The sequence below is a fragment of the Myotis brandtii genome, unplaced genomic scaffold (genome assembly GCF_000412655.1).
Source record: "Myotis brandtii unplaced genomic scaffold, ASM41265v1 scaffold781, whole genome shotgun sequence".
Taxonomy (NCBI): domain Eukaryota; kingdom Metazoa; phylum Chordata; class Mammalia; order Chiroptera; family Vespertilionidae; genus Myotis; species Myotis brandtii.
In genome coordinates this window covers 495,695-520,668 of record NW_005371136.1, presented here as the reverse complement: position 1 = coordinate 520,668, position 24,974 = coordinate 495,695, and the positions used below count along the sequence as shown (strand labels likewise).

Below are 24,974 nucleotides of genomic sequence, written 5' to 3'. Positions count from 1 at the left end.
TAGCACCAGGCACATCGGCTCCCAGTCCAGACCTCCTTTTCACCCCCAGGCTCCCAAGTTCAAGCTCCCGGCCACTTATTTTCTAGGCGCAGGATTCCTCTGTTTATCTGGACTTGTGCCCTCCAGTTAGATTTCCCTTCCCTGGGCCAAGCCAGCCTAGGAACCACAGAAATCCGCCGTGGGTGGGTGGTAGCTTCTGAGAGTACTTGGGTGAGGACAGGATCTTTCCCACCTGAGGGCAGAGGGTCCCCCCTGCGGCCTATGCCTCGAGGGTGGAGAGGCCTGTACCTGGGAGCAGATGAGGGAACGTGGAAGGCCTCCTGTTTCCGGGAGCTCCCCCGCCACAGGCCACAGGGTGCCAGTGAGACATCCGTTTGGATTAACCAGAGTTGCGGCCACAGGTAAACCAAGTGGGGGGAAAGGATTGAGAAAAGACAGACAAGAGAATGAAAGCTGGGTCTCGGTGGGACGCTGCTCCCTGATGAGGAGACAGCGCCAGCACCCACAAGCCGTGTCTTTATTTTATAGCAGATGCCACGAGGCAAAGTAGGGGCGTGGTCACGTTGTTTACAGCATTCTCGTGAGTTCCAACCTCACTCAACTATATGCACCTGAACTCTCCCACAAGGCACGTGTGGCCACGTGTTCGGACCATAGGTTCAAGCTTACAACCACAGCCGTTGGCTATAATTGTGCTGGGAGGGCCCTGACCTCCAGCTGGGACTTGCACGTGGCAATGAGAGGACCTTGTCCTTTCATTAGTCCGAGGCTTGAACCTGGCCAAAACACTGTGTCTGCGCCCCATAAACCAGCTCATCTTTTACACAGCAAAGCCACCCGGAGTAATTAAGCCTCTCTGATCATCACCGTTCACTGGCTCTACTTTAATCCCGGAGTGCTAGCATTTTGAGGGACTGTTCAACCCGCCCATTTCACAGACAGGTAAACCGAGGCCCAAATGGGGGATTCATTTGCCCAGGATCACCCAGTGGATCCTTGGCAGCGCCAGCATTCAGACCCAGATCTCCCAACAACTGCTGAGTGATTGTCGTCACCCCAGCAACCTGCCCTGGTCTGCCTGTGGGGGTGACCGAGGCAGGAGAGGGGGGGCGCTGCTTTCTTCTTGCAATCAGCTGGGAAGAAGGGTCATTTTCTGCTTCCAGGGCTGGGCTGTGCGTGTGACGTGAGGAGCTTGGCCCAGCCTGAGGAGATCTGCTTGGGGCCTGGAGGTGGGGGAGGGAGAGGAGTGTCCACAGAAGGGCGAGGGGAAGAAAGAGCAGCAGCACAACCAAGCTGAGCTCCTCCCTTCACCAAGGTCCCTCGTGCTCGACCACCCCAGGCTGCGGTGTGAGCTCCCTTCCTATTAAGGAGGCCCAAGAATCGCATGGGGGCAGCAGTACTCTCACAGCAGCTACCCAAACTGATGTGCTCACTTACTCATTTCTTCTTCAAACATTCCTTGAGCCAGGCAGGCAGAGTCCCTGCCTCAGAGGGACAGGGGGAGACCAAACCCCGCCACGCGGCATGTGCTCAGTGCTGTCCCAGGAAGACAGGCCAGGAGGGCCCTGGAGACCACACTCGGGTCTCTTTATTACCAGCTGCCCATATGGATGCGAATCGGACCTACAGGGCCGGTGATCCTGGAGGCAGGGCTGCCTGAAGCTGGTAGAAGCCAAACCCCCAGCCCCTGACCGAGCTTCCAGTGATACACTGTGGCTGCTTGGCCCCTCCCCTCCTCGGGCCCTCCAAACCCTCCCCAGTTCTGCCTCAGTCCTTCCGGTGCGCAAGTCCTAAACCCCTTATTGGGATCCCACGCGGGTGAGACTCCGCCTGTGTGGGAGCCGGCTCACCGGTGCTGCAGTCAGTGTAACACCGTCATCCAATATGGCCGCCGGCAACCACACGTGGCTATTTAAACTATTTGCATCAAATTAAATAAAAAAACGTAATTCCTCCATCACCCTTGACACCCTTCAAGTGCTCAAGTGCGTGGTGGCTGGAGCAGAGAGCACAGACGTAGATCCCATCACCACAGAGAGTTATGGCCGGTGCTGGCAGGAAGCCTGTAATCCAAGCCACCAGAGCTGCACCCTTCCCCACCCACCGTGGCCACCATCAGCTCTGACTCAGGCCCCCAAAGCTGAGTTTCACTGTTTCGCTGGCCGCCTCCAGCGTCTGATGAGTGGGTACCAATTCGTGAAAGAACAGACTTGCCCAGCCCCGGTTACAGAGAACCCACAACCCGTATTCTTCCAGGACATCTAATTGCACTATACATTTTAGTGCGGGGTCTGGCTGGGCAAGATACAAATCGCCTCCTGGCTGTAGCTGCACAGAGGATGACTAGCTAGGCCCTCGTTCCTCTGGGTCCCAAAATATTTCAACACAACCATCAAAGGATCTATTTTCTGCAGCCGTCCAGCCGTCCGCCAGAACTCGGGAAACACTGGGAGAGGACAGCGTGGCAGGGAACTGGGGAACAGGAGCTGAGTGGAAGGAGGCGATGTGTCACCCACTTCCCTTCTCACTCTCAGGAGGAATCTTTACCAGCTTGGAGCCAGTTTTGTAAGAGAAAGGGAGGGAAGCGAATCCGAGTTGAGGAAATCCTCCTTGTATCTAATTAGTCCTGGCGGCAGTCAGATGAGGCAGAGCGCAGAGGGGAGGGGAGTGGCACCCAGGGGCGCCCTGTCCAGGCTCCATGCGGGATGTGCGGCACAAGTGACCTCGTTTATTCTTTAGTCCTCACGACGACCCAGAGCGACCGACCGAGAGATAGGTGACAGGCAGAGACAGGTGGGTGGGGACGGTGATTGATGACTTTTCCAATAAATAAATTGAGTTTCAAAGAAGTTAAATCTTCCCAAAGCATATCATTGTGAGTAGCACATGGCAGGGTTTGACCCTAGGCCTCTGATCTCACTGCCCTTGCCCCTTTCACCACACACACCTCCCCCAATCTCTCGCTCCATCTCTCTCTTCCTATCTCTCCCTCTCTTTCACTCCCTTCCCTCTTTCCTTCCCTTTCCCTCTCCCCCCCCCCTCCATGTCTCTCTTCCTTTCCCCCCCCCCCCCCCCTCCATGTCTCTCTTCCGGTCTCTTCCTCTCACTCTCTCCCCACCTCTCTCTCTCTCCCCCTCCCCCCACCCTTCCTACGCTGGGGGCCCCCATGGAGCGTGGGAACTTGCTTGGATTGCTGCTGCAGCTGGCAAAGCACTCTTCTCCTGGTTGGCGAGATGACCAGCTGTGATGGGGGCGTCTGTGTCTTTGGCTTTTCCCGCTACCTCTTTGGAAGGTGTTCACTGATTTCCAGGCAGAGCTCGGAGGAAGCAGCACAGACAGGAGAGAGAGTGCAGGCTGGGGTTTAGGACAAGGAGTGTCCAGAATTGGTTTTGCTGCCAACCACGTATGTGACCTTGACCTAGTGACAAAACCTCTGCGGGCCACGAAGTGATTGTGTGAATGGGGTGAACCACTAAAACTGGCACCGATGGGTGGGGCTCAGAACCGTGCCTGGTCAGTCCAGCATGTGGGACAGGAACAGGTGTCACTGGGTTAATACCTTCTAGAAGCAGGCACTTCTACACATGCCGTCACATCTGCAACTACCCCGTGAGCGAGCACAGCACCCCTTTTTAAAAGGAGGAAACTGAGCTTCCGAGAGGCTGTGAGAGCTCCCCAGCACGTAGTGGTAGGTGATGAGCTGAACTGCAACCTGGGTGAGGACATGCCCCATGAAACACCACGGCACAAACAGTGGGCAGCAGGACACCAACCACACACATACACATGACACAACATTCCTACACACTCACACACACACACACACACACACTCCCCTATCCTCTTACCCAGCACAAGAGCAACTACCCACAGAAGGAACAAGCATCCAATCTTGTGACATTGGGTATCACTTAAATGGGGGGTTACAGTTAAGCCCAATGTAGTCACCAACTTAAGCGCGCACACACACACACACACACACACACACACACACATGCTAACGCCACCACTCGCCCCTTTTCTTCCTCCTTCGAGCCTGCTCCAGGTTCATTCCGCCAGCGCCCCCACAAGGGCTGGCCGCCTCACGTGGTGGCCTTCTGCACAACACCACCCGTGGGCCTCTCCGTCCCATGATCGTCAGCCTCCCTCTTGGGTTGGAGGCATTTCAGATGGAGGACCAAGCCCTCGGTGCTGCAGAAAGCAGGAGATCCACCTCCCATCTCCACCGGAGAAAATCGATACACGGGAAAGCAGGCCGCTTTGATGTTCGCAAAGGGAGTCATGCTGTCTCCCAGAGCCAGTATCTAACGCTTCAGAATCATGTCTTCCATGAGCCCAAAAGCGAAAAGAAGAAAAATGTTCTCTCTCCATCAATTTCACAGCCTGATGCTCCCCGTGCTGCCTGTGGAAACCACTCTAAGCTGTTTGAAGTGGCACCAGTGGGATCACGCGGGGTGAGAGCCAGGGTGTCTGAACCCAGAGGACTGGTGAGGAGGCTCTTCAGGGGCCGGCGTCCCTGCCGCAGGGGGAGTTTGCATGATCTCGATCGGGGTTCTTGGACTATTTCCTGGTTTTTACCTTTCAGACCTGAAATAGTCCTGCTGCCCTGAGGAGTGTGTGTGCTGGCTGGCCTCCTTGCACTCACGGGGTCAAAAGCATTTTCCCTGCATCACTCTTTAAAACCCTTATTAAACATGTCATAAAGTGAGCAAAATTACTCACGCTTTTTCCCTTAATCTTCATAACACACCATTGCTCTGGAAGGAGGCGTGGGGATGATAGACAAGTTGACTTTTCTTTTTTCCCAAGAAAAACACATAGAAAATTTCAAAATAAGAATAAATAATACATTAGTTCTCAGTATGAAAGGCCCTTTCTTTTTTAAAAATATTAATGTCAAGACTTCTCCAAAAAAGTGACTTTCCTTGTGCAGGGAACGCGGGAGTCCCTATCTGCCGGCGAGCGGGCTCCCATGGACACGAGGGGCCCTCGCTCCCTCGCCTCTGTCCCTCCTCGCGGTCCACACATCTTCTGTGAGCTCACTCGGCCCCTACAGCTTACACACACGGCAGGTCCTGACTTTCTGCAACGCTCCCACCCCAGGGAGACCCCGTGGGATGAGGAGGAGGGACAGATGCTTCTCATTCCGAGGATGCGAGAGCTACAGGGACCTTCGCAGTCTTCTCAGCGGACCTGGGTTTTACACAAGCACCTGCCCCAGAATCAGGGAGCCATGGCGTCTAAGACATGGAAATCAATCTCCTCCAACTGGCAATTTAAGAACAAAGGAAGACAAAAACCCATCTCCAGCACAGAGACAGGGAACATTCATCCCCGCCCGGGCGAACATTCCGGGACAGGTGGGAGGGATCCCGGCAGCGACAGCCCAGGATGGATGCCCACGGTGAGAGCGGCAGCCACTTGGTCTCGGTGGCTTCACGGAGCAGGTGTTGACCACAGCTTTCCTTCAGGGGCTGAGTGTCTGCCCTTGTGTTCAAAGGGCAGATCCAGCTTACGGAGCCAGAGCCCCAGGAGACTGTAGGAAGGGTCTTGGGAATCATACAGACACCTGGGTTCAAATTCTGCTCCACCTCCTACCATCGGGGGGACCTTGGACTGCTCTCCAAGCCTCTGCCTCCTCTGATTCTCCAGGATCACTGACACCCTATCTGTCTGGGTTTCAGCAGAAAAGAGGACTCCACTGGCCTGAGTCACCAAAAAAGAGCGTGCAGGACTCCTTACACTTGGCAGGCAATATTAAAGCAACCAACGTAGGGTGTCACTGCACCCCGAATCTGACGACAGGCCAGGAAGAGCGAGGGGTGGGAATAGCCCAGGGGAATGGGAGCTGGGGAGGAGTGGGGTGCAGTTACTGTGCTGTCAGGCTCCAGAGCAGGAAGGAACTAGAAAAACAGCCTGACCTCTCTCTGATCTCCTGCTGATGCCTCCCAAGAGGTCAGTCTCAACCACAAACCATCCTGCAAGGCAGCCTGGGCAGTGTAGGCTGTGGGGTCACACCTGGGGTTCAGAGCGGGCAGAGGGTGAATGGAGACAGCAAGGGTCGGCGTAGAACACGCTATCTAACCAGCATGTTGTCCTTGTTTAGTCTTGTTATGAGCACAAAAACAACGTATGTGAAACAGTATGTAGCCAAATGCATAGTAGATCTCAACAAATAGGAGCTATTTTCTCATTAGTTCTATTCACCTGTAGGTCTTTATTGCCTTGTTTTCACACGAAGGGCCCTCGCAGTCCTTCCATGCCTGGTGTGTGCTATGCCCTGTGGAGACGCAACATTAATATAACCAAGACGGCCTTGGGAAGATAAGACAGGGACTCTGGTGCCCACGAGGCCAGGGGTGACACAGGCACGCAAGCCCTCCCAGCTGCTAACTCCCTTGCTTTCTTTCTTAATACTTTTCAAAGCTTTTCTTTTTCCAACGAGATCCTGAAAGAATACATGCTTATTGCAGAAAAGGCAGAACTTGTAAAAAAGCAGAGATGAGAAATCACTCTACCCTCTCCAGAGATAAGCATTCTTAACCGTTTTGTGGCTGCCTCTCCTGTGCATTCTGCTTTAGGGTCAGTCTCATGTTACATGTGCAGTTTAATAGCCTGGTTGTTGTTTGGGTCCCCCCACCCCCTCTTTTGTAAGCATTGAAATCATTCCAAAAGTATCTTTTAATGAGCTCATAAGAGTAAATCACATGGCTGGGAACATGAGCTTGGAATCAGCAGACTCACGTCTAATTGCAGCTTACCAGCTCTTCCCGCACAACAACAGGCAAGTTCCTTACCTTCGGCTTCTCTGTTTGTACAATGATGCTGGAGGGAGAACGAAGTAGGCATCTTACAAAGTTGTTGCAGAGAGAAATGAAATATTTATTTAGGTGCAATCATTAGCGCCGTGTCTGGGACACAGTAAAGAGCTAAATGGTAGTTACCATAATTGTCACTAAGAGTCCATAGTCATTCCTCTACTCCTGAATATTTAGGGTGCTTCTGGTTTATTTTTAATTAGATAATTCTGTTATGACATTTTTAAACTTAAATCTTCTTTCCACACTTCAACTTTTTGCTTAGGGTACATAAAGCTATTGGTCTCCGGTTTAAATATTTTACTAGTTTAATTCTGGAGCCAGATACATCCCAGCTACACTACTTACTACCTGTACCCTCTCTGTGCTTCCGTTAGCCCTGCTCTAAAAGATCATGATATAAGAATTAAATGGGATAATAGATGCAAAACATTTGGCAGTTAAAATAAATATCAGCCCACATTAATGTCATGCATACTGCCAGTTGCACCCTCACTTGTTTACCTCTGACAGCTTTTAGCACTGGGCTGAGCACCAGGAGACTTCCGATGAATACATAGTAAACTAGGTAAACATTGGTTGCTAGTGGTGTCCTTGGGTACTCTGGAAGATGCTCCGCCTCTTCATTAGGACGTTGCCCCGAGTTCAGTCCTCCCACCTCATGCTGTCCCCATCATCCCCAAGTCCTGGACCCATGCCTATGGCCAGTATCTTGGGGAAGACCTTTCCTTCTGGCCTTAGTTCAACCAATAACACTATTCTCTTGTAACAGAGTTCCCTAGACAGACCTTAAATAGTGTAAGACCTCTCCAGAGGCTTCTGGGATCATAGGACAGAGTCCCTGTCTTCACCACCACCACCCAAAGGTTTGGGGACCCTTCCTGGGACTTGACCCACAGCCCTTATCTTACTTCTCACCCACAGTCCTATAGTCCTGAGTGTATCAGACTACTTTGTTCTCGGCTGGAGGATTTAAGCACCTACGATGTACAGGTCGCTGGAGTAAATCCATCGCAAAGCCCAATGGGAAGGTCAGTTTGTGCCAAAGGGTAGGTTTGTATAAATAACCCAGAAACCCAGCAATACAGGCACACCCTGCAGCTGGGGTGTTGGCAACACTCCATTAGCCACAGCTGCTAGGTTTGTGTGCAGCTACCAACCTCCAGTGGAAATGCGCCTTTTAGGAGTTAGTATAATGATTCATGAGGATGATGAATTTCCACATGCTGGGTACACGAAATGGATGGCCACATGGCTAGCTCTAGGATCTCTGCTTCCCAGTAGGAATTCTCATATAACAAAGCTTGAAACTCAGGCCTTGAATTCTAGAGGTGATTTTCCATCTTGCTAAATGTTACTACATATCCTGATACTCCCAATTGAACTATCAGGTCATTCATCCCACAAATGTTAAGTAAGCACCTACTACGTGCAAGGCACTGTGTCAGGACTAGTGGACTAGTCAGTATCTACAACAGGAAAGGCAAGTACGCAGCAAGCATACCATAAATCCCCTATCCTTTGTCCAAGACAGACGCTTGTCTTCTCAAGAGCCTGGACATGGTCTCAGAACCCATTTCAACTTAGGGCTCTAGGCAGTCCTTTCAATCAAATTGTCATGCCACATTAAGCCTGTTTGCAATCTTGGAGCTACCAGTAAAGCGCTGCAGGGCCCTGATCGGTTTGGCTCAGTGGATAGAGCGTCAGCCTGGGGACTGAAGGGTCCAGGGTTCAATTCCGGTCAAGGGCATGTACCTTGGTTGCGGGCACATCCCCATGTGCAGTAGGCAGCTAATCGATGTTTCTAACTCTCTGTCCCTCTCCCTTCCTCTCTGTAAAAAAATCAATAAAATATATTTTAAATAAATAAAAATAAAACGCTGCAGGTACTTATAGAATATGGGCACAACAAGGAAAAGAAGTCTGAGCAGCCATCAGCCTATTTGGAATGAGGTAGGGGAATTTTGAAAACAGCCTCATAGCTGGTTGGTATAACAATGCAGGCAAAGCCAAGGCCATCTCAGGAACCTTGGCAATGGGTCCAGGCTAGAGCACAGATGCTGCTGTGTGACCTTGAGCTAGTTACTTCGCCTCCTGAGCCCTGATTTTCTGATTTATAAAATGAAGATAATAATTACACTACCTACCTCATAGAGTTGCTATGACAAGTTAATGAGATGATGCAATGTGAAATATGTAACAATCCCTGCCTACTAGTAAGCAATGTGTTTTTTTGTTAATGAAATATAGACTGTATTTAGGTAAAAAAGAATAAAGTACATTTTCTCTTCCAAACAACCCAGTAGAAGGACATTTGCTCTGATAGAAAACTTTTGGGACCAAGTACTAGAACTCAAGTTATCTATTTCCATTGGAAAATGTGCTCATTGAACCCCCCAGAACTAGTTCCCAGGAACTGCCCCGGAATATAGGTCTGTGGTCACTGAGGCATATGTCTCAGCTAGAATTCTGCCTCACCCCAACACTGACCCATCAAACAGGCAAACGTAAACATGCAGTGTGTCCTCTTGCCTTTGTCGGTGCCCAAAAGGCATATACTCTTTGATCTATAAAAGGGGACCCCTACCGAATACATGGGGTAGTCCAACAGAATCGCATCCAGAAGGTGGGACAATGCCAGATATACTGTACTCCTGTTCTACCTCCTTTTGTTGGATAATGCTTATTATTATTAATTTACAAACACAATAGAAGTCTTCTCAAGACATTTAGGAAATACAGAGAAAGAAAAAGAAAATAAAAGGCATTCATAATTCTATCACCTGTGAATAGAATTATGGAGGAGGGAGGAAGAGGTATGTACTCATCCAGACTTTTCCCTCAGCATTTTATATTTAAATTTTTTCTGATTAAATTCTCTTTCTCTCTCCCTCTCCTCCCCCTGCCCCGCTCCCAGTTTATCATTATCAGTTCAAGATCCAGTTCCTCAACCAAATTGAGAAGCCAGTGGAACCAACGTTTACCATGTCACTCCTGGGAACAGAACTCGAAATACAGAAAATCCCCATCACTCTGTGAGTACGAGGAGCTGCCCGTCTATGGTGATGGCAGCTGAGTTTTCTCGCAGGGACTAGACGGACTCTGGACTTCTCAAGGGTCAGGCCAGATACAACCTGCTTTTCTCCGCCCATAGGACTGCCCCAAACACCCTAGCAGATGAGACATCCACCCAAGCCCAACGCCCTGTCATCCCTCCCCGGCCTCTCCCAGTCCCACCGTTTGCTTTACGCTGGCGCTACCTGTGTATGCGACCGGCCCACTGCCATGTGGGCTGAGCAGAGAGGAGGAGACCAGCGGGGCCCAGCCCCTGCCGACCGGCCCACTGCCATGTGGGCTGAGCAGAGAGGAGACCAGCGGGGCCCAGCCCCTGTGCTCAGTGCAGGAAGCAGACGGGGCAGGGAGGAGTGGTGAGGCCAGAGCAGGTGTCCACCGGAAGGCCCCGGGTGCCTGCCTTTCCAGTGACTTCTGACAAGTAGCCCAGAAATAAAACTGGTATCATTCAACTTGGCACCAATTTCCCATGCCAATCCGCCTGCACTGCCAGCCCTTCCCATCTGTCCTTCGTCCTGCTACACACCTGCTCGCAGCACAAGCCTCACGCCTCCCTCAGAGGCTCCCAGCTTCACCGGCCAGGAAAGGCCCATGCGCTGCTTTTTCTCAGCATCTCGACTCGCAGTGTGGGCTCTTCTTGGGAAGTGACACTAGCCCTTCACTCGCTCAGGGAAGGTCCTCAGCTTCTGAAAATTGCCCCCAGGGATTGATCTCTGGTCTCACACTGCTTCAGTCATTCGAGAAGCATGTGCCTGTGCTCGCCCTGGAGGTAGAGAGGACCCTGTCCGGAGGCTTCTCCCAGTGCAGCGGGTGGAGGCATTCCTAAAGAGTCCCTGTAACATCCGGCAGGAACAGCTAGATGAGCAGCCGTGCAAGGAAACTCTCCATCCGCTGTCTCCCTAAATCCCACGTTACCCACGCATTACCCAAACCTCTCCCTGGGGGGCGGGGGTTGTTCTAAAGAGTGGGAAGGGCATCTGGGTGCACTCAATGTTGGGCATGAAACTGATACTTATGATGCCCGTAGATATGCGTTTAACCAGTGTCTTATGTCCATTGGTTATGCTTATATGCATGCATACAAGTCCTTCGGTTGATCTCTTACTCCCCTCCCTTCTGCCCCCCAACCCTCTCTGGCCTTCCCGCTGCAGTTTGACAATCAGTTTGAGGCAGCTCTGCCTCTGTATCTATTATTGTTCAAAAGTTTGTAATGGTCTTTATTATCCATGAATGAGTGAGATCATGTGGTATTTTTCCTTCATTGACTGGCTTATTTCACTTAGCATAATGCTCTCCAGCTCCATCCATGCCGTTGCAAATTGTAAGAGTTCCTTCTTTTTTACAGCAGCATAGTATTCCATCGTGTAGATGTACCACAGTTTTCTAATCCATTCATCTACTGATGGGCACTTAGGCTGTTTCCAGATCTTAGCTATGGTGAATTGTGCTGCTATGAACATATGTGTGCACATATCCTTTCTGATTGGTGTTTCTGGTTTCTTGGGATATATTCCTAGAAGTGGGATCACTGGGTCGAATGGGAGTTCCATTTTTAGTTTTTTGAGGAAACTCCATACTGTTCTCCACAGTGGCTGCACCAGTCTGCATTCCCACCAGCAGTGCAGAAGGGTTCCTTTTTCTCCACATCCTCTCCAACACTTGTTGTTTGTTGATTTGTTGATGATAGCCATTCTGACAGGTGTGAGATGATACCGCATTGACGTTTTGATTTGCATCTCTCGTATAATCAGTGACTTCGAGCATGTTTTCATATGTCTTTCAGCCTTCTGTATGTCCTCTTTTGAAAAGTGTCGATTTAAGTCCGTTGCCCATTTTTTGATTGGATTGTTTATCTTCCTTTTGTTAAGTTGCATGAGTTTATATTTTTTTATTTTTTTAAATTTTTTTATTGCTCAAAGTATTACAAAGGGTATTATATATGTGTCCTTTTTTATCTCCGCCCTTGACAATCCCCTGGCCTCCCCTACCCCCCCGCGTCTTATGTCCATTGGTTATGCTTATATGCATGCATACAAGTCCTTCGGTTGATCTCTTACTCCCCTCCCTTCTGCCCCCCAACCCTCTCTGGCCTTCCCACTGCAGTTTGACAATCAGTTTGAGGCAGCTCTGCCTCTGTATCTATTATTGTTCAAAAGTTTGTAATGGTCTCTATTATCCATGAATGAGTGAGATCATGTGGTATTTTTCCTTCATTGACTGGCTTATTTCACTTAGCATAATGCTCTCCAGTTCCATCCATGCTGTTGCAAATGGTAAGAGTTCCTTCTTTTTTACAGCAGCATAGTATTCCATCGTGTAGATGTACCACAGTTTTCTAATCCATTCATCTACTGATGGGCACTTAGGCTGTTTCCAAATCTTAGCTATGGTGAATTGTGCTGCTATGAACATAGGGGTGCATATATCCTTTCTGATTGGTGTTTTTGGTTTCTTGGGATATATTCCTAGAAGTGGGATCACAGGGTCAAATGGGAGTTCCATTTCCAGTTTTTTGAGGAAACTCCATACTGTCTTCCATAGTGGCTGCACCAGTCTGCATTCCCACCAGCAGTGCACAAGTGTTCCTTTTTCTCCACATCCTCTCCAGCACTTGTCGTTTGTTGATTTGTTGATGATAGCCATTCTGACAGGTGTGAGATGGTACCTCATTGTTGTTTTGATTTGCATCTCTCGGATGATTAGTGACTTTGAGCATGTTTTCATATGTCTCTTGGCTTTCTGAATGTCCTCTTTTGAAAGGTGTCTATTTAGGTCCTTTGCCCATTTTTTGATTGGATTGTTTATCTTCCTTTTGTTAAGTTGTATGAGTTCCCTATAAATGTTGGAGATTAGGCCCTTATCAGATATAATGTTGGCAAATATGTTCTCCCATGTAGTGGGCTTTCTTGTTGTTTTGTTGATGGTTTCTTTTGCTGTGCAGAAACTTTTTATTTTGATGTAGTCCCATTTGTTTATTTTCTCTTTAGTTTCCAATGCCCTAGGATCTGTATCGGTGAAGAAATTGCTTCGGCATAGGTCTGAGATTTTGTTGCCTTTGGATTCTTCTAGTATTTTTATGGTTTCCGGTCGTATATTTAAGTCCTTTATCCATTTTGAGTTTATTTTTGTGTATGGTGTAAGTTGGTGGTCTAGTTTCATTTTCTTGCATGTATCTGTCCAATTTTCCCAGCACCATTTATTGAAGAGACTGTCTTGACTCCATTGTATGTTCTTGCCTCCTTTGTCAAATATTAATTGAGCGTATTGGTTGGGGCTGATTTCTGGGCTCTCTATTCTATTCCATTGATCTATATGTCTGTTCTTGTGCCAGTACCAGGCAGTTTTGAGAACAGTGGCTTTGTAATACAGCTTGATATCTGGTATTGAGATCCCACCTACTTTCTTCTTTCTCAGGATCGCTGCAGCTATTCGGGGTCGTTTTTTGTTCCAGATGAATTTTTGGAGAGTTCGTTCTAGGTCTGTGAAATATGCCGTTGGTATTTTAATGGGAAGTGCGTTGAATTTATAGATTGCTTTGGGCAGTATGGACATTTTAATGATGTTGATTCTACCAATCCAAGAACATGGTATGTTCTTCCATCTCTTTATGTCTTCCTCTATCTCTTTTTTCAACGTCCTGTAGTTTTCTGAGTAGAGGTCTTTTACCTCTTTAGTTAAGTTTATTCCTAGGTAGCTTAATTTTTTTGGTGAGATGGTAAATGGGATTGCTTTTTTAGTCTCTCTTTCTGCAAGTTCACTATTGGTGTATAGAAATGCCATAGATTTCTTGGCGTTAATTCTGTATCCTGCTACATTGCCGAATTCTTTTATTAAGTCTAATAGTTTTTTGATGGAGTCTTTAGGGTTTTTTAAGTATAATATCATGTCATCTGCAAATAAGGACAGTTTTACTTCCTCTTTTCCAATTTGGATGCCTTTTATTTCTTCTTCTTGTCTAATTGCAATGGCTAATACTTCCAGTACTATGTCGAACAGGAGTGGTGAGAGTGGGCATCCCTGTCTTGTTCCTGTTTTTAGGGGAAATGGTGTTAGTTTTTGTCCATTGAGTATGATGTTGGCTGTGGGTTTGTCATATATGGCTTTTATTATGTTGAGGTATGATCCTTCTATTCCCACCTTGCTGAGAGTTTTTATCAAAAATGGGTGTTGAATTTTGTCAAATGCTTTTTCTGCATCAATTGATATGACTATGTGGTTTTTTTCCTTCAATTTGTTTATGTGATGTATCACGTTGATTGATTTGCGGATATTGTACCATCCTTGCATCCCTGGGATAAATCCTACTTGGTCATGGTGTATGATCTTTCTGATGTACTGCTGGATCCGATTTGCTAAGATTTTGTTGAGGATTTTGGCATCTATGTTCATGAGGGATATTGGCCTGTAATTCTCTTTCATTGTGTTGTCTTTACCTGGTTTTGGTATTAGGGTGATGCTGGCTTCATAGAATGAGCTTGGAAGTGTTCCTTCCTCTTGGATTTTTTGTAGTAGTCTGAGGAGGATAGGTTTTAGTTCTTCCTTGAATGTTTGGTAAAACTCCCCTGTGAAGCCGTCTGGTCCTGGGCTTTTGTTTGCTGGAAGCTTTCTGATGACTGCTTCAATTTCTTCCATAGTTATTGGCCTGTTGAGATTTTTAGATTCTTCCTGATTAAGTTTTGGAATGTTGTATTTTTCTAGAAATATGTCCATTTCCTCCAGGTTGTCTAGTTTGTTGGAGTAGAGTTGTTCATAGTATTTTTTAACAATCATTTGTATTTCTGTGGGGTCTGTTGTTATTTCGCCTCTATCATTTCTGATTTGGTTTATTTGGGTCCTCTCTCTTTGCTTTTTGGTGAGCCTGGCTAGAGGTTTGTCGATCTTGTTTATCCTTTCAAAGAACCAGCTCTTGGTTTCATTGATTTTCTGTATTGTTTTTTTGGTCTCTATGTCATTTATTTCTGCTCTAATCTTTATTATCTCCTTCCTTCTGCTCACTCTGGGCTTTTCTTGTTGCTCTCTTTCTAATTCTTTGAGCTGTAGATTTAGATGATTTACTACCATTTTTTCTTGTTTGTTGAGGTAGGCCTGTAGAGCTATAAACTTCCCTCTCAGGACTGCTTTCATTGTGTCCCAAAGGTTTTGGATTGTTGTGTTTTCATTGTCATTAGTTTCCAGGATGTTTTTAATTTCTTCTTTGATCTCATTGGTAACCCAATCAATATTTAATAACATGCTATTCAGCTTCCAAGTGTTTGAGTATTTTGGGTTGTTTTTATTGTAGTTTATTTCTAATATTATGCCCTTGTGGTCTGAGAAGATGCTTGGTATGATTTCAATCTTCTTGAATTTGGGGAGACTTTGTTTGTGACCCAATATGTGGTCTATTTTTGAAGATGTCCCATGAGCACTTGAGAAGAACGTATATTTTGTTGCTTTGGGGTGAAGTGTTCTGAAGATGTCAATTAAGTCCATCTGATCTAGTGAGTCATTTAGGATTGCTGTTTCTTTGCTGATTTTTTGTCTAGCAGATTTATCCAGTGATGTCAGTGGTGTATTAAAGTCCCCTACTATGATTGTATTGTTGTCGATCTCTCCCCTGATGTCTTCCAGGAGTTTTCTTATGTATGTGGGTGCTCCTGCATTGGGTGCATATATGTTTATCAGGGTTATATCCTCTTGTTGTATTGATCCCTTTAGTATTATGAAGTGGCCTTCCTTATCTCTTGTTATGGCCTTCACTTTGAGGTCTATTTTGTCGGATATAAGTATTGCTACCCCAGCTTTTTTTTCATTTCCATTTGCCTGAAAGATATTTTTCCATCCCTTCACTTTCAGTCTGTGTGAGTCCCTTTTAATGAGGTGGGTCTCTTGTAGACAGCAAATGTATGGGTCATGTTTTTTTATCCATTCAGCCACTCGATGTCTTTTGATTGGACCATTTAGTCCATTTACGTTTAAAGTTATTATTGAAAGGTACTTGTTTGTAGCCATTTCTTTTTTTGTGTGGCTGTTTTCTTTCTGGGCTTTTTATTTCTTCTTTTTACACCAGTCCCTTTAGCATTTCTTGCATTGCTGGCTTGGTGGTGATGAACTCCCTTAGCCTTTTTTTGTCTGTGAAGCTTCTTATTTCCCCTTCAATTTTGAATGATAGCCTTGCTGGATAGAGTATTCTTGGATTCAGTCCTTTGCTTTGCATCACTTTGTAAATTTCTGTCCATTCTTTCCTGGCCTGATGTGTTTCTGTTGAGAAATCGTTTGATAATCTGATGGGGGATCCTTTGTAGGTAACTCTCTGTTTCTCTCTTGCAGCCTTTAAGATTCTCTCTTTGTCTTGTACATTTGCCATCGTTATTATGACGTGTCTTGGTGTGGGTCTTTTGGGGTTCATCTTGCCTGGGACTCTCTGTACTTGTGTAACTTTTTTCTTCCCCATATCTGGGAAGTTTTCTGTCATTATTTCTTCAAATAGATTTTCTAATCCTTGCTGCTCTTCTTGTCCCTCTTGCAGCCCTATTATGCGTATGTTACTTCGTTTCATGTTGTCCCGAAGCTCCCTTAGGCTCTCCTCCTGTTTTTTAATTTTTTTCTCCAGTTGCTGTTCAGATTGAGCTTGTTTCTCTGCCTTATCTTCTAACTCACTAATTCGGTCCTCTGCTTCTTTCAGCCTGCTGTTGAAACTTTCCATGGTGTTTTTGATTGTAGCTATATCACTTTTCATTTCTTCCTGATTCTTGCATAGGTTGTTGATTTTCTCATCCATCCGGTGAATGAATTGTACAACCATTATTCTGAATTCTTTTTCTGTCATGTTGCACGCTTCAACTTCATTAATTTCCTTTCTTGGTGATTCCTCATTGTCTTTCCTCTGGGTGTTGTGTCGTTTCTTCATTCTGCTTATCTCCCGATGGATCAAAGGTCGGGTTGCGTGGGCCTGGGCCGTGTGCAGTGGGAGCCTCCCACCACCTTAGTGTCACTGAAGAGCTCTGACACTAAGATGTGTGGTTGTTGTTGGTTGGTGGGAACCAGGCTCGCTCTGAGTCAGTGTTGCCAGCGCTCAATGTGGCCTCGTATGTGCCCTTAGAATTAGGGACCCTGCCTGCACCGTGCTGAAATAGAGACCCCCCTGGAGCGTGTTGAAAACCAGAGCCCCCTAGCATGCGCCAGGAGTCAGAGTTCCCCAAGAGTCCAGTATCAGAGTCTCTGTTGCTTTGTGCGACTTCGCCTTGAGAATCAGGGTCCCTGTGTGCCCTTGCACCAGGAATTGGATTCACTGGCTCTTAGTATGAATGCACAGGGAATCAGGATCTCAGGCGCAGGTGATAAGAAACACAGTCAAGTCACTGGTGCTTGGTGTTGCCTCCTGCCCGGAGAATCGGGGTCCTGGGGCCCGTGCTGCGAGGAACAAGTTCCCAGTGTTCGCTCACTTCCAGGCCAAGGCTCCCCTAGCCTGCGCTGCGCTGGACAAGTTCCCGGTGTTCACGCACTTCAGGCCAAGGCTCCCTTAGCCTGCGCAGTGCGGGACAAGTTCCCAGTGTTCACGCACTTCAGGCCAAGGCTCCCTTAGCCTGCACAGTGCGGGACAAGTTCCCAGTGTTCACGCACTTCAGACCAAGGCTCCCTTAGCCTGCGCTGCAAGGGACAAGTTCCCGGTGTTTGCGCACTTCCAGGCTAAGGTCCCTGTAGCAGCACTGAGACCCGGGCAAGGGGTGGGTCTATCATTTACTATGGCGCTGCCCGTGAGCCTGTAGGGAGGGGGGTGGGCTCTGTTACTCATGGATCTGCCACGGGGATTTCTGGACTCTTGGTGTCCGTGGCTCTGTAGCTGTGGTCACAGGTCTCTGTCCCCAGTGGCTGCAGGGTCCTGGTTTACGTCTGAGATCAGACTGGGTGGTGCTGAGGCCAGGATCCTAGTCTCAAGCAGCTCTGTTTCTCAAGATGGCGTAGTCTCTGTTCCCATGCTGGCTGCCTAGGAGTGTCCGAGCTGGGAGCGGGGCTCCGTCATCTAAGACTGCCCGGTTTAGCAGCCCCTTAGAAGACCTGCAGAATCTAGCTGTCCCTAGCTCATACACACACACCACACACGTCCACACACTCCTCTAGCACTCCCTTGCGCTCTCACACTCTCTCCCTCCCTGCCTTCCTGCCAGTCGCCATCTTCAGGTGCATCCTTTTAATAAATGGTTTTCTATTACTGTTGTGCTTTGTTGTTCAAATAGGAGTTTCTATTTATACGGGGAGAAAGGAACCTTGCTGGGGAAAGGAGAGGGTGGTGCGGCTCTGTTGTGTTCAGTGGCCATTGCCAAAGCCCCACTGTCCCATCGGGGGCAGTTTTCTCGATTTGTTAATGTAAAAACTAGGAAGCCTGAGCTAAACAACGTTAACTAGGTTTTCACTGTGGAACTCTCCAAGCGTTTATAATATGCTGTCACAGGTAACAGTATGGTTTTTCCAATATCACTAGAAAACCCTTCTTTATCCTATTGGTTCCTCTAGTAATAATCTGTCCAACAATAGTTTGAGAAATACAGCAGGAATGACCATGCAAGTGGCAAAGGCAAACCTAGCACATCCTGAATGTATCTAAGCATCACTGCTGTTACAAATACACTGACCGTGTCTGGTTTCCTTTGTATCTTCAAGGGGCGAAGGAATTACTAGTAACAAAACCTATTCCTTTCTTATCACCTTGGATTCGGATATTGGTGAGCTGCTCAAAATCAAATTCAAGTGGGAAAACAGCGCCGTGTGGGCCAATGTCTGGAACACGGTCCAGACCATCATCCCGTGGGGCAGAGGGCCCCTCTACTCAGGCCTCGTTCTAAAGAACATCCGAGTCAAAGCAGGAGAGACCCAGAAAAGGTGAGTGCTCATTCAACTCCTGACATCTAGTAAGCACTTTTATAATGTCACTAGAGGCCCGGTGCACGAATTCATGCACAGGTGGGGTCTGGCCGGCCTGCCCTGATTGGGGCCAATCAGTCTAGGCTGGCCCGGGGGGAGGGCTGTGGGCAGTTGGCCAGCCGGCCCGCTCCCAATCAGGGTGTGGGGGGCCAATCGGGGGCAGGACTGGCCAGGGGGAGGGGCTGTGGGCAGTTGGCAGGCAGGCCCCGCCCCCTGGTTGAACTCCTGGTTGAACTCCTGGTTGAGGGGACAATTTGCATATTAGCCTTTTATTATATAGGATACTTGCATTTATCCTACGAGGTGGGCATTATTATGTCCTAATAATGGAGGATAGACACTGAGAAAGGTGAAATGTCCAGCCACAGGTGGAAGGACCGGGATCTGCACCTGGGTCTTCCGAGTCCCGGGCTAGCCTCTTCCACGGCCTGGGTTCAATAGCCGCCTGCCTCCGGAATCTGAGAACCCCCTCGCTAGCCCAACACTTCTCAGATCCCAGCCTGTGGATGCATCATGGGGTGATGTCAGTGTTGCTTGGCCAGGGACCACACTTTGGGTGGCAAGGCCCCAGATTCGACATTTCTTTTTTGTTGCTTCCTCGGAGGAATGCTCATAGCAGATCACAATCTTAACATCCTGCTCTGTGGTGGTGCGTTTCAAATCTCAGAGCGCCAGAGAATCACGGGGAAGCGTATTAAATATGCATCATGCCCGGCCCCACCCACAGAGCTTCTGACTCACTGTGGTGTGAGAAGGGAGCCAGGACACACGTTTGTTACTGAGACCTTCTGACGTGGACCCATGGGTTGCCTTTAAGAAACCTGCTCTGCGTGATTTAGCTTCTCCCTTGGCCCCAAGGTGCTCGAGGACAATGAGGGGTTAGGGAGGGGATGGGGAATAAAGGAAAGAAAGGGTCGTCCAGCTGCTACTCCAGCAGAGCAAAGAGATGCCCAACACGTTTTGCCATGGCAACCACTCTTGTTTGCAGATCTCCATGAAAGGAGAATTCTGTCCTCCCAGACCTTTTCCTGTCTCTTCCCCGCCGTGTTCAGGACACTGGCCTCTCCTCTCCCATTTCTTTGTTGGAAGCTCATTTCTCTCTTTGGCTTGTCCCCAGGAGGGACAGAAAACAGCAGGCTTCTCACTCCTAAACTACACGCCAGGTTTCTCTGCCGGGGGTAGGGGGAGTTGAGGGAGGCCAGGGCAGATGTATGCCCCCTGAGGCCCCTCCACAGCCCCACTCTGAGGGCCTATCTTCCTGGGATACAAGGTCCTGGCTATCATGAAGAGCACACTCTGCAGTCTGCCAACAGACTTCTCCACATGGTCAATTTGGAAAATTAAACTGCTTCTCCTCTTCTACACTTAGCTGTTCTTGCCTGAGTTTTTGGCCCTTTCCATCAGCTCTGTCTGAGCGCCACCCCTCCCACATGCTCCCAGTTAGAGAGTGATACCTCCAGGGCGGTGGCTGCTCCCCAGGACAGTCCCATAACTTGGCCTGAAAGGTTGTAAGAAAGACAGCGCTACCTTCTCCGCCGGTGCTGAGCTGCACGGCTCTCAAGAAAGAAAGAGGAGGCGCCGCTGGGTAGCTCAGTTGGTTAGAGCATCGTCCCTGTATGTCAAGGTTGTGGGTTCAATTCTCAATCAGGGCACATACAAGAATCAACCAATGAGTGCATAGTAAGTGAAACAACAAAGCCATGTTTCTCTCTCTCAATCTCTCTGCACCCCTTTCTCTGTGCTCTGAACAGTCAATACATACATGCATGCATACATACATACAAGAAGGAAAGAGGGGAGGGGAGGGAACGACACTTACAGAGCTCCTACAGCAGGCGGGCCTGGAACTGAGTGCTCCAGGGCAGTCATCTCATGGAATCTTCCCAACCACCCTCTGAAGCGGGTAGTGCTGGCTGCGCAGACCTGGAACCTTGGGCTCACAGAAGCTACACAGCTTGGGGACTTTGCTAGTAATTGTCCGAGCCCAGTTCCCACTCAGGTTTGCTGGAGTCATTGCCCATGTTGCCCGTACACTGTTCCCAGCAGGTCCTTCCTCCGTTACTCTTGGCCCCACTAATCTGACTCTCCTTAGTGGAACCGAGCGGAGTGCAGTGCTGGACATTAACACACGCACGCCAAGCCCTTCTTCGTGGCTGCAGGAGGCACATGCTGGAACGAGGGGAAGGGCTATGGGACCTAGAGTTTTCCATCAGGAAGCACTCAGCGCCTGCTCTGTGTCTCCACATACCACACGTCATGGAGGGAGACCAAAAAAATCTGAGTGTTGGCTGTTGGCATAAATGAAAACAAGATGCGTTAATTTTAGTAATAATGTGCTCCATCACAGAGCTTCTCCAGCCTCAATGTCCACACGGGTCATCTGGGAATCCGGTTAAAATGCAGTTCTGCTTCAGTAGGTCTGGGGGCGGGGGCTGGGGGGAGGCATGAGACTCTGCTTCTCTAACAAGTCCCTGGCGCTGCTGACGCTGCTGGCCATGGACCACAAGCGGATTAGCCAGGGCCTGGGACTGCGTGGCCTAGGAAGTTTAAGAAGCAAGTTCAGGTTGGTGCTGCGGGGGCTGAGCTGCAGCAGGCTTTGGGGGAGGGCCAGGAGGTGTTCCCAGAGAGAGGCAGGGAGCCAGGCACTAGGTGAGCAGGGTCTGGTGGCCCCGGCATCAGTCAGGCCTAAACTCTCATTTTGACTTCACTGCTTACCGCCTCCATAGAATAAATATGTAGAATAATTCTGAGAACAACTGTACCTCTCTGAGGCTCGGCTCTTTAATAATAAATGGGAATTATATTATGTATCTCATGAGACTAATAACAATTACTAACGTTTAATTACCTCCAACAAACCCAAATCCCAGAGCCAGGATGCAAACGCTTAACCTCATACTCTCAATCTCTCTGCTGACTGCAAGGCGGGGCAGGAGGGAGGGGGAAGTTGATTATGTCACCTGCTCTGTGTCTCCGGGGCTGATTCTTCTCTCCCACAGGCACAAGGTCAGGGACAAGAGGGCCTGTTGTGGGGTGAGGAGAAAGGACAGAAAACATTAGCCCTACGGGACATAAAAAGCAATAGGCTAACCGTAATGAGATATTGCACTTCCACGATAACCATATAATTCAAAACAAAAAGCAGTGAGAGTGTCTCTGGCCAACCATCAGTTGGGCGGGAATTAGAGGAGCTAACATGCAGAGAAGGTAAAGGTGTGGAGCAATGGGCTTTCTCCTCCTCATAGTGGGAGTGAAATTACAGAGCGTCTGCAGCAACTGACTCAGCAACTGACGTGGTGAGCACCTGCCTTATGCCAGGCACTGCTGTGGGCCCCAGATATACAGCAGTGAACAGAGGAGACGACGCCCTTGGTCTCATGGAGCTTACGTTATCAAAAATTTCCGTACGCCTAACATATATGGCCGAGAATATGGCATGACACAGAACTTTACTTCCAGGTGTCTGTCCTGGAGAAATACTAAGTATGTCCACAAAGGATGTATGTGTATAAAATGTTTGTTGCAGCACTATTTGAAAATAGTAAACCATTGGGAAAATCTCAATATCTCTCCATCAATAGGAAAAAGGCTAAATGCATTGAGCTCTGTGTGTACCATGGAATCCATGCAGCAAGTGGAAAGGAAGGAAAGAGATTTATATGTACAGATATGACTGGTCTCCAAGTACATTATTTGATGACAAGGAAAATTTTCAGAAAAATACCTACAGAAAACCCTTATGTTTGCATATGAACATCAGGATGTGTGTAAATGTCCTAGGAAGACAGAAACCAAACCATGAAGAGGAGAGGGAAGTGACATTGGTGAAGGGTGATGGAGAAAAGGGTCTTTAATATTTGACTGTATTCTTTACTACTTGAATTTTTCAAGAATGCATTTATAGATTACTCGTACCACTTTCATTTCAGCTTCATTGAAGTATATTTAACAAAATTGCTAAGGTATTTAAAGTACATCATTGTGATTTGATATACAGGGTGGGGCAAAAGGAGGTTCAAAGTTGTGCAAAACAGAGTTTATTGTAGCCTTATTTATTTGTGTTACAACTATAAACCTTCTTTTGCCCCACACTGTGCAAATACACTGTGAAAGGATTGCCCCATCTAGTTAATTAACACATTCATCACCTCACATATTTATCATTTTCATTGTTTTGAGGTGTGATTTGATATACAGGGTGGGGCAAAAGGAGGTTCAAAGTTGTGCAAAACAGAGTTTATTGTAGCCTTATTTATTTGTGTTACAACTATAAACCTTCTTTTGCCCCACACTGTGCAAATACACTGTGAAAGGATTGCCCCATCTAGTTAATTAACACATCCATCACCTCACATATTTATCATTTTCATTGTTTTGAGAACAGTGACGTTTACTCTGTTAGCAAATTTCATTGATACTATGTAGTGTTACCCACTATAGTCACCATGTTTCACATGAGATCATCAGACCTTATTCACTCTGTAGCTGAAAGTTTATACCAGCTGCTCCCTGGGCCCCCTCTCCCAGCGCCCTGGGAACCGCTCTTCTCCACTTTTTCTATGAATTTGATTTTTTTTTTTTTTAGATTTTGCATATAAGCGATACCATGTAGTATTTGTCTAGCTTATATACTACTTTAATGTTAAAAGTTTATGAGTCAAGACTTGACCTCAGATGCAATTCAAAGAAAAAAAAAGCCATGAACTAGAATTCTCAGTGACCACTGGAGCTGGTAGCACAAAATAGCATCTCAGGCCAAGCTGCGGGTCAAAGCAGACTGGCCGCTAGCTGGTCTCCAAAAGAGGCCCAAAGCATTAGTGACGGCCTCTTTGGCTGGACAGCGTCTGCACCAATGAGAGGAAGGGGCAGGGCCTACACGACAGCCAGGCAGGGGCTGGTGACAGTGGCCTCATGCCCAGGGGCCTGTAAGACCAGCATTGACAAATTGGAGCCGGTCCAAAGAAGGCAGGCTGGAGGGAAGCCTGTCTGAGCAGAACAGTTGAAGGAGCTGCGAATGTTTGCCCAGGAGCCAGGACGATGTCGATTTCGTGAAAGGAACAGTAGTTAACCCTCAAATCTTTGATGAGCGGTTACAGGGAGAACAAAGGAGGACTGCCCCTAGGACTTTGCGTTTCTGTAGATCTGAAATCAGCCCAGAGCAGAGCCTGACCGATGCGGTCACTGACTTGGGTTTTGCTTTTCTCTGAAGTTATGAAAATATTTGCAAACGTAAGAATCCAGTTGTTTTTTTTTAAAAAAAAACATAGCATGTGTTATATCAATTGAGTATTTGACAAAAGATGAAACACTTCAATAAGCTCCATCTAAAACTTAATGCTGTCTTTGCTTTATGTTTTCTGTTCAGAATGGTATTTTGCTCAGAAAGCATGGAAGACCTACAACTTCACCCAACCCAGGAGAAAACCTTTGTGAGATGTGATGTAAACTCGAAAAAAATGAAGCGAAAGAACAGATGAGTTTTAATGAAGACCCAGTGTAAAGAATAAATGATCTTATTCCTTATCTGGTATGGTTGACTTATTTGGAAACCAGTTATATAAAAGAATCTTGCATAAAGTTTAGACTTAAAGGGAGAGTACATTTCACTATTATAAACTAAGCTTTTAATAACTGTATTATGTAACTTTATTCAAATATTAGGGTACCCAAATATTTCCCAATTTTATCTCTGATTAAATGGTAATATATGCAAATAAGTACAAATGTAAAACCTATTTTAGATCTCTTGTTCTAATTTAAAATGTCTTTTCCAATTAAGTCAAATTTTCCATAATTCTCTGCTAGTTTATTCTGATCAGTTTTTGAACCATGCTGGAAAAGTACTTCTTTATTACATAACTGGTGCTTCAATAAAGGGAAATAATCGCCAATTGTCCCAGTTTTCCTGTTTTACAATGCGCACAGCAGAAGGTAATGGAGCCCGGCGGGTGTGGCTCAGTTGGTTGAGCATTGCTCCATGCACCAGGGGGCCGCTGGTTGATTCCTGGTCAGGGCACATGCCCAGGTTGTGGGCTTGATCCCCAGTGGAGGTCATGAGGGAGGCAGCCAATTGATGTTCCTCTCTCCCTCACCCTATCTCTCCATGCCCAGGTTGTGGGCTTGATCCCCAGTGGAGGTCACGAGGGAGGCAGCCAATTGATGTTCCTCTCTCCCTCGCCCTAT

General features: G+C 47.5%; 1 protein-coding gene across 1 annotated transcript in view; it reads left to right on the top strand.

Annotated features, from left to right (window-relative positions):
- Positions 1 to 24,682, top strand: part of LIPC (lipase, hepatic) — a 132,379-nt gene extending 107,697 nt beyond the window's left edge. The window contains exons 8-10 of the mRNA XM_005883287.2: positions 9,736 to 9,853; positions 18,531 to 18,749; positions 24,157 to 24,682. Of these exons, the coding sequence (XP_005883349.1) occupies positions 9,736 to 9,853; positions 18,531 to 18,749; positions 24,157 to 24,268 (449 nt within the window). The 3' untranslated portion in view covers positions 24,269 to 24,682. The remainder of the gene's footprint in view (positions 1 to 9,735; positions 9,854 to 18,530; positions 18,750 to 24,156) is intronic.
- The last annotated feature ends 292 nt before the right edge of the window (positions 24,683 to 24,974 follow it).